The sequence below is a fragment of the Diorhabda carinulata genome, chromosome 4 (genome assembly GCF_026250575.1).
Source record: "Diorhabda carinulata isolate Delta chromosome 4, icDioCari1.1, whole genome shotgun sequence".
NCBI lineage: Eukaryota > Metazoa > Arthropoda > Insecta > Coleoptera > Chrysomelidae > Diorhabda > Diorhabda carinulata.
The window spans coordinates 6,144,057-6,157,207 of record NC_079463.1 but is presented as its reverse complement, the minus strand read 5'-3'; the positions used below and the strand labels follow the sequence as shown (position 1 = coordinate 6,157,207).

Here is a 13,151-nt window from a genome sequence, read left to right as displayed (position 1 = left end):
TCCATTCATAAATTGTTGAAATAATACACTTTAACAAATTTCCCATGTTGTCAACCAAAAGGTGTCTTACAAACCAGACATAATAGTGCGACAAGTTAAAACTTGCAAGTACCGGCTGATTTGTTTATTATTCTTAAGCTGCGAATTATTTCTCCGGTGTTTATGATTGTAGTTTAGTCCCAAATAGCATTGTAATACGCAAGAACAATATGGTAAACCATTGTAAGGAAAGTGAAACATTGTTGAAACAATGAGTTATAATAGAAGAACTGATATGGTTAGGTGTATAATTAATTTAGAGACTCGCCTGGTGTTTCTTTGTTGTGAATTTATATTAATGCACACCCTTACGTGGCCAAATAAAATTATCTACAGTATGTGAAATTCTAGCTTAGTCCATCCCATTGGACACTTTTGTGGGAAGATGTTTTAGTTTCAAGTGGTGAAGAATTTTATTAAATACAGACTACGGCATACAAGGCGTTTATAAATTTCAGTTTAAATAAAAAATTACGAACGTTATTTATTCAATAAATTCTCTTTTATGAGTTTACGAGGATTTTTATTATTTCAATATAATTTGAGAATTCTATAGAGAATAGTATAGCGTTATTATTTTGGCAGATTAGAATTTGATTATAAAATTAAAACATCATTTGCAATCTCTAACTATAGGGATTATTAACAATAAGATACTATAATATAAAATAAAAATCTTACAATATATAACACATAAACATTCAAATATGTACATTTTACTAAAGTTAAAACATACAACATTATTATTATAAAATGTCGCTTAAAACAAGCACCAAGTTTTAAGCAATTTTTCCTTTTTGTGACAAAAAAATGCATATAAGAACAAAAAATGTTATTAGAAACCAACAAATTTATCCTACTTGCATTTGTTCCAAAATATAAAGGTATTATAGCCCAGGAAATTAAGCATTTTGGCTCGCAATTTTTTCGTCCTGCCTGGATTAACTTGAAATTTTCTCAAAAGGTAGAGAATCATTTTCTATATCATGCCAACATACGGTAAAATCGTGTGGATGGTTGCCATCCCTTCTCGGAGGTAGAAAGTTTTTTTTAATTTCCGACTACAAGAACCGATGGAAAAAGTAATTCTAAGAAAAAAGTGTTCTTTACGTTTTCTTTCTACTTGGGGAGACACGACAATCTTGGATAAGCTGCAAAATGGTTATTACTGATGCGAAAACATAAATGTAGTGAACTGTCTATCATCCGAGGTCGGATCGGACTGTGAACAAACACCCAGAAAACATGATCTCTTTGAAGCATTCTGAGAACTCTAGAACTGCAGTTAGTCCAACGACAGAGGTAGCTCTGGTGATGTAGCAAAGTTCAAGCCACAGAGCTTTTTAAAGGATATCAGCCTTTGGTAATTTCAAGTGGGACAGAATGGGTCTATCACAAGGACTATGCAACTATTCTACAATGAACTAGAATGGAAGAGGGAGGTACTTACAAGTTGTAGGGCAAAGTTACTGCCCTATAAGTAATCAATATTTTTCACAAAACTATTTTCATTCAAATGAATACCGTAAGGTGCAGGGAAATTGCTTAAAACTATCTATAGAAACATGTTAATATACAATAAAACAACGTGAACATTTTTACACTATCAACAAATACAATATTTATAACAAATTTATCTGTAATCTGTATGCAGATACATTAAAAAATTTTGATTCTTGTTTTTTAAAGCTGACAATTCGACTTGGTTTATTTTTGGGGTTCACGAGTCATGTGGGTTGCATTTTTTGCCCTCCGTGACGCGTGACTCGAGGAGGAAATACAAAGTTGAGGATATTGTCAACTCTGAATTCTTCATACAGAAAACTAGGTTCTGCAGTATGTCTAATTCTGAACTTTCCTCTAATAGCTCTCACGTTCATGTTGAGTCAATTTTCCACTATATCTCCTCAAAAAAGCCATACTTCATCAAACAATAATTACTAACAATGTTGGCGCAATAGATGGCGCTCGCATCGCGTCTTTCTACCGGGCCTCACGCACCCCAATTATTGTATATACCAAAAATTCAAGATATTTTGTATAATATTAAAGAAACAATTAGTATTTACTGTGAAATCAGAATATGTATCTGAGATTTCTATTTAGAAAGGCACAATGTTATTATTTTTCAACCTTTTTTTTTAAATTCGAGTTATTAAGTCAAAATAATTCGAGATATTGTGTAATGGGTTCAATAGGAGAGAACAACAATTTTTCTAATATAAAACCAACATTTAATAAGAATACCTATCCTGATCCTGTTATAATGAGTGTGATTACATAATTCGATAGATATAGAATAGTTAATGACAAAGTTCTCAAACATCTATTCTTGGCAATACAATAGGAATAAACTAATTATTAGTTAACATATTGTTGTACACAAAGTTTAGTGAATACCATAAAGTCTAAAAATTGGCATATACAGTTGATTACTTAAAATCACATGCTGTAATTTTACAAAATTGTTTTGTGATATTTCAACTGATAAAATCTTTATCTCAAAATATTATAACCTAAGCAAAATCATTAAATTACTTATTTCTGAGTTATAGAACGTTTTATTTAATGATGAACTGATTGTACTTAGTTTGTTAAAACTATTTAATATATCTTTGGTCATTCTTGGAAAGAAGTTGCACACCACATCAAATAACTAATAGACCCAGAGAAATGAAATGTGATAATGATCATCCAGTGACTTGCCGTTAGAATTTATCCTCCAATTATAAGGATACTTCAAATAATTTGAAAGTATTGGGCCCAAAAATTTTTCTAAGTGGAATAGCCTGCAACTCATGTTTGACACACATAGATGGACCTTCTGCCTCTTTTACCAAATAACTGCTCTACTTAAATAGGCGAGAAATTAGATTGGTGACTAGACTTTTAAACTGAACACGGTCATCTGAGACTCTCCTTATTAAGGAAAGTATTGGGCACAAATATTTTTCAAATGTCTACGTTCTTTCACCAAATGACATGCCCACTTAAAAAAGCGCGAAATTCGATTCGTAGTAGGACTTTTGATCTTCACATTGTAGGCATCAAGGACGACTGGAAATACCGCTGCTGCGAGGAGTAAGAAACTGCAGACCAAGTAATCTGTGTACCCAAAACTCAAACGGACGCGATTTGAACACTTGGGTAAACCTCACAGTTTGTCTAGTGATATCAAAAGGTTCAAGCCAAAGTGCCTGTACGGCTTTACAAAGGTCTTTGCCCTAACTTCAAGTGGGACACGATGGTTTTTAACAGTGCTTGGCCGCCCACTATCCTACACTTTAACGAACTCATTTTATATATAATATTTATAGTATTGTACTTATATTCAAATTATTAAAAAGATAATCAAATATTTTAAAAGTACTGGGTACTAATATTTTCTAAATAGAACACCCCATAATTCATTTTATATATATAAGATTTATGTTAAATTAGAGTTTTAATATTTTGAAATCAAGATTCAATGTTTAAAATACCTAATTATATAAAGTAAAGAAATTTATTGCACTGTTACAAGTCACAAAAATATTTATAACTTCATTCTTTTTTTTTAATATTTATTGCACTACTTTCTTGATTATAATTGTGATGCACATGATTGGGTATATTAAACTTAATTACGAATAGTATCGCAAAGTAAAAATGTTCAGACAACATTCAAATTATGACACTTTCAATAACTCTCGTTGGTACAAACAATAAACTATTGATTGTACACACAAGTCATTATTCTTCATCATTATTAAAACTTGTATTTTAGCATAGGGGAAATATGTACAAAACGGGATAGCAACCACACCACCTTAGTGAAGTGAAAGGGGTGCAGTGCATATTTCAAATTTAAATAAATAGCTGGCTAGTCGTAAATCCGCTGTATTTTTAGATGTTTGTCTTGTAAATTGACAATTTGTACAACTGTAGAGACTAACCAGGGTAAGTTTGATAACATTTAAATAATTTTCTGTAAAATGTATTAATTTAGCAATACATTAAGACTTGTAGATATTATATGAATTTTATTTTTATATATGTACAATTGGGGTTAATCGGAAAATTTAATTTGAGATAAAATGAGGTATCCCGTTTTACCCTCATTTGATTAACTTTGAACTTTTTATTTTAAGATGCCGCGATTTTATGAAGAAAAACCGAACGACAGACCGCAATCATCGATGAAGAAAGCTCTTGAATCAAAAACGTTAAGTATCCCATTTTGTATACAATTCCCCCACATATTAAATAGATAACATTGCCATTACTCAATCACTAGATTTCCAGTTTTACATCCACATTAATTCCAAACTAAAAATATTACCATTCGATTAATCTTCATTTACTGTTTTTTCTTCTACTTTTACCGAAGTTCAATTCTACTACAACTTCTTTCTCGACAATTTTCTCATGCATGATATATCTTTGATGTATTTTTAAGCATTTTCTACATTTTTCCTTTGTATCTTGGATCTAAAAAGATGGCAGTCTCAAAATTTTATCTTACTCTAATTTTGATACACCTGTCTGCTACTGTAAAGGAAGACATAATAACTCAAGAACTAATTGATTCTTATTTGAAGAAAATTCTCAGCAGTTTAATTTTTTGTTTTTCTAATTTTTAATCATATCTTGGGATTTTAAAATTTATGTAGGTATTAGAAATTGATGAGATGAAGGTTTATGAGATTATCCAACATCAATAGCTTCATCCGGATGAGAATACAACAAACTAGTCAACAGTATGAATTAATAATTTTAAACATGTGCCTGGTTTGCAAATTGACCAAGAAACTAGATTGGCTGAATATCACGGTGTTGATTGGTTTATGATTTATCCACAAATAAAGCTAATATCACGATATTATCTTCCATTATTGAGATAATTTCATACATCTATATAGGTCTTTGCTTGACTTCTAATAATTGAGGATGGTTCTCTACAATGTTAAGTAGTATTCCTTCTATGTAAGTTCTGAGTTGCCTATTAACTTCTTGTTGTTCCTTTAAAGCTTGCTGTACCTTGAAAAACAAAATAATTATATTTTTTTCATTTTAATAGCAGATACCGTAAGGAGAAACATTGTCTACCTAATTTTCTTTACAAAAGTTCATGAATATAGGATTTATGCTAAATATTATTTCTGACATGTTAAATTCAATTAGTTAGCTCACCTCATCTTGTGACATAACATCTAATTCAGCGGCTAAACTATTTTCCCCAATCGAAAGAATTCTCCCAGTTTCGAGTCCAGCGTGCAACAAACTCGCCTGTAATTCTTCGTTTACTTCTCTCAGTTCTGAATTTTCTGATCGCAAATTGGACATTTCTTCATGTAATTCTTCTAACCTCAAAGTTTCTGGAGAAGTAGTTGGTAGAGCTGGAGTTCGAGCTTCTAATCTTAACCTTTCTATTTCTTTAGATAAATCTTCAGATAATTGTATTTGTGCTTCATATTCACGTTTTAACCTGATTCAAAATGCAATTAATAAGAGATGTGCCTTAAATGTGAAAAATTGGAAAAATACGTAGTAATGTCATTTTAATGCAAGATTACTAAAGCAATATCTATACTAATGATCATAAAAGTTTTGTTAATTTTTTAGGGCATAACTCTCCTATGACCGTGACCTCAAAGTATGTTATTTCTCTTAATTTTGCTTTGAGTGTTAAAAAAATTATATTTTTGAAATGTGAAATAAACGAAACCTACCGCACTTCTTGACTCTTCATCATTTTCATTTCTTCTTTAAGAGCAGAAATTTCGTTTGTTAAATCTGTAGTTTGATCAACTGTATTTTGTTGTTCACTTTTGTATTTATCCAATTCTTCTTTCAGTCGATTAATCTCTTTTTTTAAATTCGAACATTCCGTTTCAGAAGCTTGCAGTCTTAAATTTATGTTATCTAGTAGTAATTGTTTCTCCCTTTCTAACCTAACCTTCTGTTCCTTAAATCCTTTCCTTTCATCCTTGAAATATATAAATAAAAGATTAATGAATAGTATATTATGAATTTACTACATTTTCCAGTAGACGTACTAGTATCATGCAAACAAAAAATCATTAAAACGATAATAAAAAAGTTTAATTGTATTTTTAATATTTTTACCTGAAGTTTTTCTTCGCTTCTTAGCTCAGTCTCTCTAAGTTGCTCTTCCAACATAATAACTCTAGCTTGTAGAGCAGCATTATCAGCTTTAGCTCTGGTATACCTTTCATCATTTTGATTTGCTGTATCTTGTAAAAATCCTACCTGTTGCTGTAGCACCTCAAACTGTAACAACAGTTACATGTAAATACTTCAAACAATCTATTAAAAGATGTAAATATATACTGTTTCATACCCAATATTGAATGTCAACTTAGTATCTAGTTATTTCGAGTCAAGAAAGATAGTCCTGGAAAACAAGTAAACACTTAAAATGAGCTCAGGGGATTCTCATGATTCAGTAATAGTGAACAAGAACTTGTAGTGAACGTCAACGAGAACATGAAAAGTAAAGGAGAATGGCATCCAACAAAACTTATGTAATACCGGTAAAAGGAAGCCAAAACAGAACCAACATCAGCTTCACGTTGAAAGGTGTACTGTAGTTCCCACTAATATCATTAAATACCTAGAAATCCTTGTAAACAACGGCTAAGCTATCAACATTTTGAATATATAACACACAAGGCAGGGGAGAGGATATCGAAAATAATGAGAATTCTCCCGAACGTAGATGGATAAAACAGCTATAAGAGAGCGGTCATATGCAGCGCTCTTTACAACATGATTTTTTATGGGGCATCAATGTGCAAAAAGGTTGTAGTCACTAATAGCACCAATACAATACTTATTGTTAGTAAATTCCGCAAAAACATACTCTTGCAGGTATCGTCAGCTTCCAGAACAACCTCGGCCGTAGTACTACAGATAATAACAGGCGTAACACAAATAGACCTAATCATTATCAAAACATTAGAAAAAGCAGAGCCACAGAAAGAACTCACCTGCTGGAATTATTCGAGAACTTCTTTTGGACATAAAATACTTGCTTTTTTTGCAGCGGGAGTCAGTATATAATTGGATGTCTAGTGTAAGCGTGTAAATAAATTAAGGAAGTAGGTAAAAGACAATGTGTAAAAATTCATCCCGCGGTAAGAAATTATTTAAATGAGTAAGAAAAATATTACAGTATATTTGTACATAAATTTCAATATTTATTTTTATCAAACATCTGCCCGTATAATCAAGTATAATTACATACATTTATTATACACCCAAACTAAGAGTTTATAATACAACTTTCAAGTTGTCGCTATATTTTATTTAATATTTATATTAGTAAATAAGCCAATATTTAAATTAGATGTCATATTCTTATTGACAATGTATCACTTGTATGAATCATTTAAAAAATTCAGACAAATACAATGAAAAACGGAAATTTACCTAATTGGTAACAGTATATGTATTTATACAGTACATATAAACTTGTTGACAAATTTTTTATTTATATGTTATATATTTATAAACTGAAATGCGCAAGTGAGAACATTGACAACCACCATAGATAACATTAGCTTTGTTCGCGGTAGATATCCTGTCACCAGTTTGAAATTGTGCGTTCGCGGTGCTAATAAATCATGTGCAAGATTTAAAATCCTGTGTTCGTGGAGTACAGATTTCCAATTCCGAACGTGTTCTGAATACGTACAATGTATCCACGGACATAGGTAAAGATTTCTAATCTGGCGCATGTGCATTAATATTTACCACGAAATAACCTCTAATTTATGAGGTTTGCTACGTAATTGTATTTAAAAAACGTGGTAGTTGACTTTATACTCGCAAATATCAAGAATAAACGGCAAGTTAATTTATTCTTCTAGCTAGTTTTGATTTCAGATTATTTCAGAACAACAAACTTCAGAAAAAAGTTTTTTTTAAAAGAAGCAAATTACGCTTAAGAACCAAAACAACCCTGAAAAATTCCTTATGACAAGTGACGTTTCGTTCATTTTTCATTTTATTGCTGTAAAAATTTTTCGATTATTTTCATTTTAACTTGCTTGTATTAATTCACTTTTGAAAAACTTTTATTGGATAAGAATTATTTATTCTAAGTAATAAACTTTTCGTATCAGGAAATTCCTAGATGATTAAGAACAACCAACCAAATAATCCAATTAATGGAAATACATACCGATTCGTCATCGTCATCGTTCTCTAAATAATTGGGAATTTTCTTGAAACCATTACTTTTAATAAAATCTTTCACTTTGAATTCTTTAACGTTAGGACCGACGAATTCGAATTGACCGTACCACATATCGAAATCCAAATCTTCTATGTCGATTCCCTCTTCTTTTTCCTCGTTATCCGTATCCGTCATTTTGGAAAAGAGTTTCGAAAATCGCATTTGTTTACAGTTGAAAATAAAAATAATCGTGACCACACCGCACTGTCGTATCGTTTAAACTATTTCCATTCATCACATCACAGGACGCTCCCTTGATAACGAATTAACCGCATAAGTAGAATTTAAAATAATAAATAAACCAAGGCGGGATTCGAATCGAATGTATTTCGACGGTGAGTCACTTCATAGAAAATGTTCCAGATAATTATTGAAAAGATGTTAAATATTTTGATGAACTGTATGGTTAAATGATCATGATGTACTTAATGTTAAAATCAAATATACCGAGTGTCTCACAATATTTTTTGAAATATAAAAAATTCGCTGTAATAAAACTTTTATTGTTTAATTAATGATGTATACGAAAATTAAATTTGATGTTTGATTATTCAACTTAAAATATGTTGAGAAGCCAGAAATAATTGAAATTAAAATTGTTCATCTGGGCTCTAATAAAAATACTTTCGTCCAATTTCAATAAGAGGAGATAATTTAAAAATTAATCACCGATATTCATCTTTAGGTAAATATCTTCATTTTTCCTCGTAATGTTTGAATTCATAATATTTGTTTGTTGTAAATATTCCTTATCGATGCACACTGTAAGGAAAATGAGTACTAGCATAATTTAAAATTAAATTTTAACAAGGCCAAACAGATAAGATATTTAAAAATTAAAATCTTCATTTCAGTGCCATTTAACACATGATCTATCTATCTAATAAACAGTTTTGATTGTTGTTAGAAACTCATTAGGACAGAAGAAATACCTCTGGTTTTCCCTCTTTGTTTTTCACTTTTCCCTGTTCTTTTTGTACTTCTATTTTATCTTTTCATTTCCTATTTCTCTTCAGTTTTAATTTTATCTTCTGTAATCGTTTTATATTTTTCTTCTGCAGCTTTTTTGCACTTCTCACTTTATCTTCCGTCTCACTACTTTTCAGGTTTTCTTATTCTCCTTGTACTTTTGTGCACTTCTACTTCACCTCTTTCTCTTAGTAATTCTTCTTCTCTATTTACATACTTCCATTTACTCTCCATGTATCTTTGACTCTTTAGTTATCCTAGTTCTTTGCACTCTTACTTTATCTCCTTTGTGTGTCAGTACTTTTCAGTTTTGTATTTTCCCAGTTCTTTTTCATCAGTTTTTTGCACTTCTTCTTTATCTTTTGTTTCTCTCAGTAATTTTCCTTTCAAATTCTAATGGATTAGTTTTCTTTTCGTGTTTCTTTCTCTCTTTAGTTTTTAATTTTATGTTCAATCATTTTCTTTAGTATTTTGAACTACTACTTTACCTCTCTTTCGTTTCTGTACTTTCCTGTACATCAACAATCTACTAAAAATTAACTACCAAACTGGCAATAAACGATATTATTCTGTAAAATGTGCCATCTGGTACCAATATGGTATCATATATACACATTTTGATTATAGAGGTCACAAAAGGCCAACGCAGTTCATAGAGGATGTTTATCGCATGGAAGTTGTTTCTTTAGTATATATATATATATATATTATGATTATTTATACTTATTATTGTACACGATAAGATCTAGTATTTAAGGCTGTTAATAGACTGATACTGGGTTCTTAGTAGTTTGATGTTCGTCGAGTACGCTAGTCAGATTATTGAAAATACATTTATCTACTTTTTTTTGCTTAATAAATTTTTTTACGAAGTTGTAAACTGAATTATTTAACTAGTACCTACAAAGATAGATATAAATTAAATTCCAGTACCATATTTTAATTAGATATTTTAACATTGGAGTTTAGTACCTTATTTTAGGTACTCAATTATTTGGTAATAATATTATGTTCTTTATAAACAAAATTTGTAAGACAACGAGAATTTTTTTGAAAACTTTTACCGATCTGATACACTCACTGTAAACACTACATTAAAATTCAAATTAAAAACGTTATAATACTCTCGTCTCCCTTGTTTATAACTAAAAAGGAAACTGCACTTTCGGCGCAATAATGATACTATCACCTGTGTAATTTGAATACTTTCTGTACCATCTCTACTACCTATTTAAAAAAAATGTGTTCTAACGAAATTTCAATTTTAAAACATGGACTTTTATAAATATGCAAATTGAAATAACGAATTTATTTAATTTAATTGATAATCCTACAAAAAATACGTGAGACAACAGGTGAGATATAAATAGATTCTATTCAAAGTCGAATACGTCCTTGTTTTATTTATTCCAATATATTTTAATACACCAAATTATTTACCGTTTGTTAAGGCACTTCGATTTCACTGAATCCACTACACAACATTTATTTTTACTTTTATCTGTAATGACTATAAATACACTATATCGGAGAGTGCTTCATTCTTATTTACGGGTTTATAATGCGATAAAAACAATCTCACATACACGGGATTCGATTCGAAACTTGTCGCATAACTCAAATAGTTTTTCTTCGATCTAACCACTTTCACAAACATCATTCAATTAACGTTAACATAAACACTCTACTTGAAATTCACCTCGCGTCAAACTACACTATTGTATATCATATAAGCGACGTCATGGGAAGGTTGGAATTAGATAAAATACTATCAGATGTTCATGTTTTAATTTATGTTTTTTTTTGATTTCGGAAATGTTGAATATGAAAATTGATAAAAAGCAGTTGGAATTATATCGATTGTCGTACATTTATAGGTTAATTTCGTCAAAATTAAATTTATTATGATCCAAAATATTGCTATTGAAAAACACTATGAAAACCTCCCAATATAATAATTAATTCAAGTGATATATGCATTTTTTAAAATATGTGTATATAACCGTAATAAATAACATATTGTGCATAATTCAACGAATATTGAGATAGAACTTCGAAAGGTGACGTAACGCGTTTTTGTAGGTTTGTTTTTGCTGCTTCTTGGAGTGTACAGTACTTCTGTAGTGGATATCATATATCGCGAGAAATTAAAAGCACATTCAATTTCTTTTTTTTAAGAAATGATTATACCTGTAATTAAGTTGTTCGTAGTAACAAAACGCAGATTCGAAATTTTACCACCCTGTCCGTGAGTTCAGCACTAGTAGCTAATTTATAACCTGTAATATCTGTATTATGTGTCTGTGGATATGCAGTATCTGTTGCTTCATTTTATAACTTTAATTTATCTGTGGTTTGTTTGTCGTGAGTGATTACTTACTCGCTCCGCTCTTAGTACAAAATTTGAATGTTTTGTTCAATACAGTTTACAAAATGTGTGAATACAGTTAAAGTGCATAAAGATATTTAAAAACGGTCACTATTCAGTAATTCAAAAAAAAACAAGCTGTGACAACTGTAAACTGGTTTGTTTACTACAGTTTAGGATTCAAAAAGTAAGTATAATGTGATTACAAAGTGCTATCAAATTTTACTATTCATTAGGATGAAAAAATAAATAAATGAATGCTTTATATGTAGTTCTAATTATTATGTGATAAATTGACCGTTTTGTTTTTAATGTCAAAAGTATTAGAGATGGGACATAGTCAATTAATATAGATGATATCGAAGAATTTATTTCATTATTTTTCATGTGATTGTTTTTCTTTCGATTTCTCACACTGTTTTCTTTTTTTTTCAGAAATGATGAGAAGTATGTGCCCTCTTCACAAATGGTGGCCAGCTGGTCTAGACTTGAAGGTTCATATAGCACTAATGGTAACAGGCATTTCGTATTAAATTGGTGCGAGGTAATAGGCATAAACAACAGGAGTTTCAAGACTAAAATAATGTTATTAATTTTGCTATTCACAAATAATCACTTTTATTGCAGTTTTCAAGAAACTTAATTATATTTTATGGTCGTTAGAGCCACATCAATAGAAAAATAAGGATAAGCAATTTGATAAGTTAATGGAAGTACAAGTGTCCAAGGGACATATGGAATCGCTTGAGTAAGACGTTGGAGCATAAAATAAGAGACATATTGTATAACTTAATATATGGTTAACAGATCTTAAATGGTTCCCAATAGGAGTGGCGAGATAATTTGTGGGTATTCCCAGTCTGTTATTCATAATAAGACCTTCTAGACCGTTAACCTTGAATTCTGTTGGGCGGTCTGCAGAGGGTGTAGACTAATTTTTGTCAAGCAACTAGCTTTCGAGTTCTGTTTTTTCTAACAATTATCAATGTCCTTGGCTTATTACACCTATTAATTTTTTTTTACTTGTTCAAAACTAATTCTTTTTCAGAAAATTTGTCAGTGTCTATGGAAGTCATTAACGGCATTAAAATTTTAATTTTGTTTTTTGGAAGAATTATACGAATAGTTGAATTTGCTGGTAAATTTAAGTGAAAGAATTGATCTTTAATGTTCCATGTTACGTACTCGTCCACTACATGGACCGTGAAGCCAACTATATTCTGATATGACATCGAAGCTAAAGTTTGGCGGGTGTGCTGATTTTGTTCTTATTTGGAAGGTCTGTTAACTTACGACAATCTCGAGATTTCAAGAATTCTAAGGTTCCAGAATGCAGGTTTAATATATAATGCGAGAGTCTAGTGGCCGTAAGTTATCGGAAAAGTGACAATAAAATATAAAAATGAAAAGGTATGTTTAAAAAATAAAAAGAACATTACAAGATTATAAAATACTCTGTAGTGCTTATTACTTGACTGGTGGGTTAAAACATGATCTTATCATAGTTCTTATGGGAAGGAGTATAGTGAGTCG

General features: G+C 30.4%; 1 protein-coding gene and 1 long non-coding RNA gene across 3 annotated transcripts in view; one reads left to right on the top strand and one right to left on the bottom strand.

Annotated features, from left to right (window-relative positions):
• Positions 1-826: 826 nt before the first annotated feature.
• Positions 827-13,151, bottom strand: part of LOC130892324 (rab11 family-interacting protein 4B) — a 28,524-nt gene continuing 16,199 nt past the window's right edge. The window contains exons 7-11 of one of the 2 annotated variants that reach the window (XM_057797698.1): positions 6,148-6,312; positions 5,751-6,007; positions 5,212-5,506; positions 4,931-5,058; positions 827-4,509 (exon numbers count right to left, since the gene is read on the bottom strand). In XM_057797698.1, the coding sequence (XP_057653681.1) occupies positions 4,933-5,058; positions 5,212-5,506; positions 5,751-6,007; positions 6,148-6,312 (843 nt within the window). In that variant the 3' untranslated portion in view covers positions 827-4,509; positions 4,931-4,932. Of the gene's footprint in view, positions 4,510-4,638; positions 5,059-5,211; positions 5,507-5,750; positions 6,008-6,147; positions 6,313-13,151 lie in introns of those variants that run through there. The other variant, XM_057797699.1, reaches the window with a different exon arrangement.
• Positions 10,696-13,069, top strand: LOC130892325 (uncharacterized). Its single transcript, XR_009059022.1, has 3 exons — positions 10,696-11,805; positions 12,054-12,162; positions 12,246-13,069. It is a non-coding gene; the product is annotated as an uncharacterized LOC130892325 (long non-coding RNA).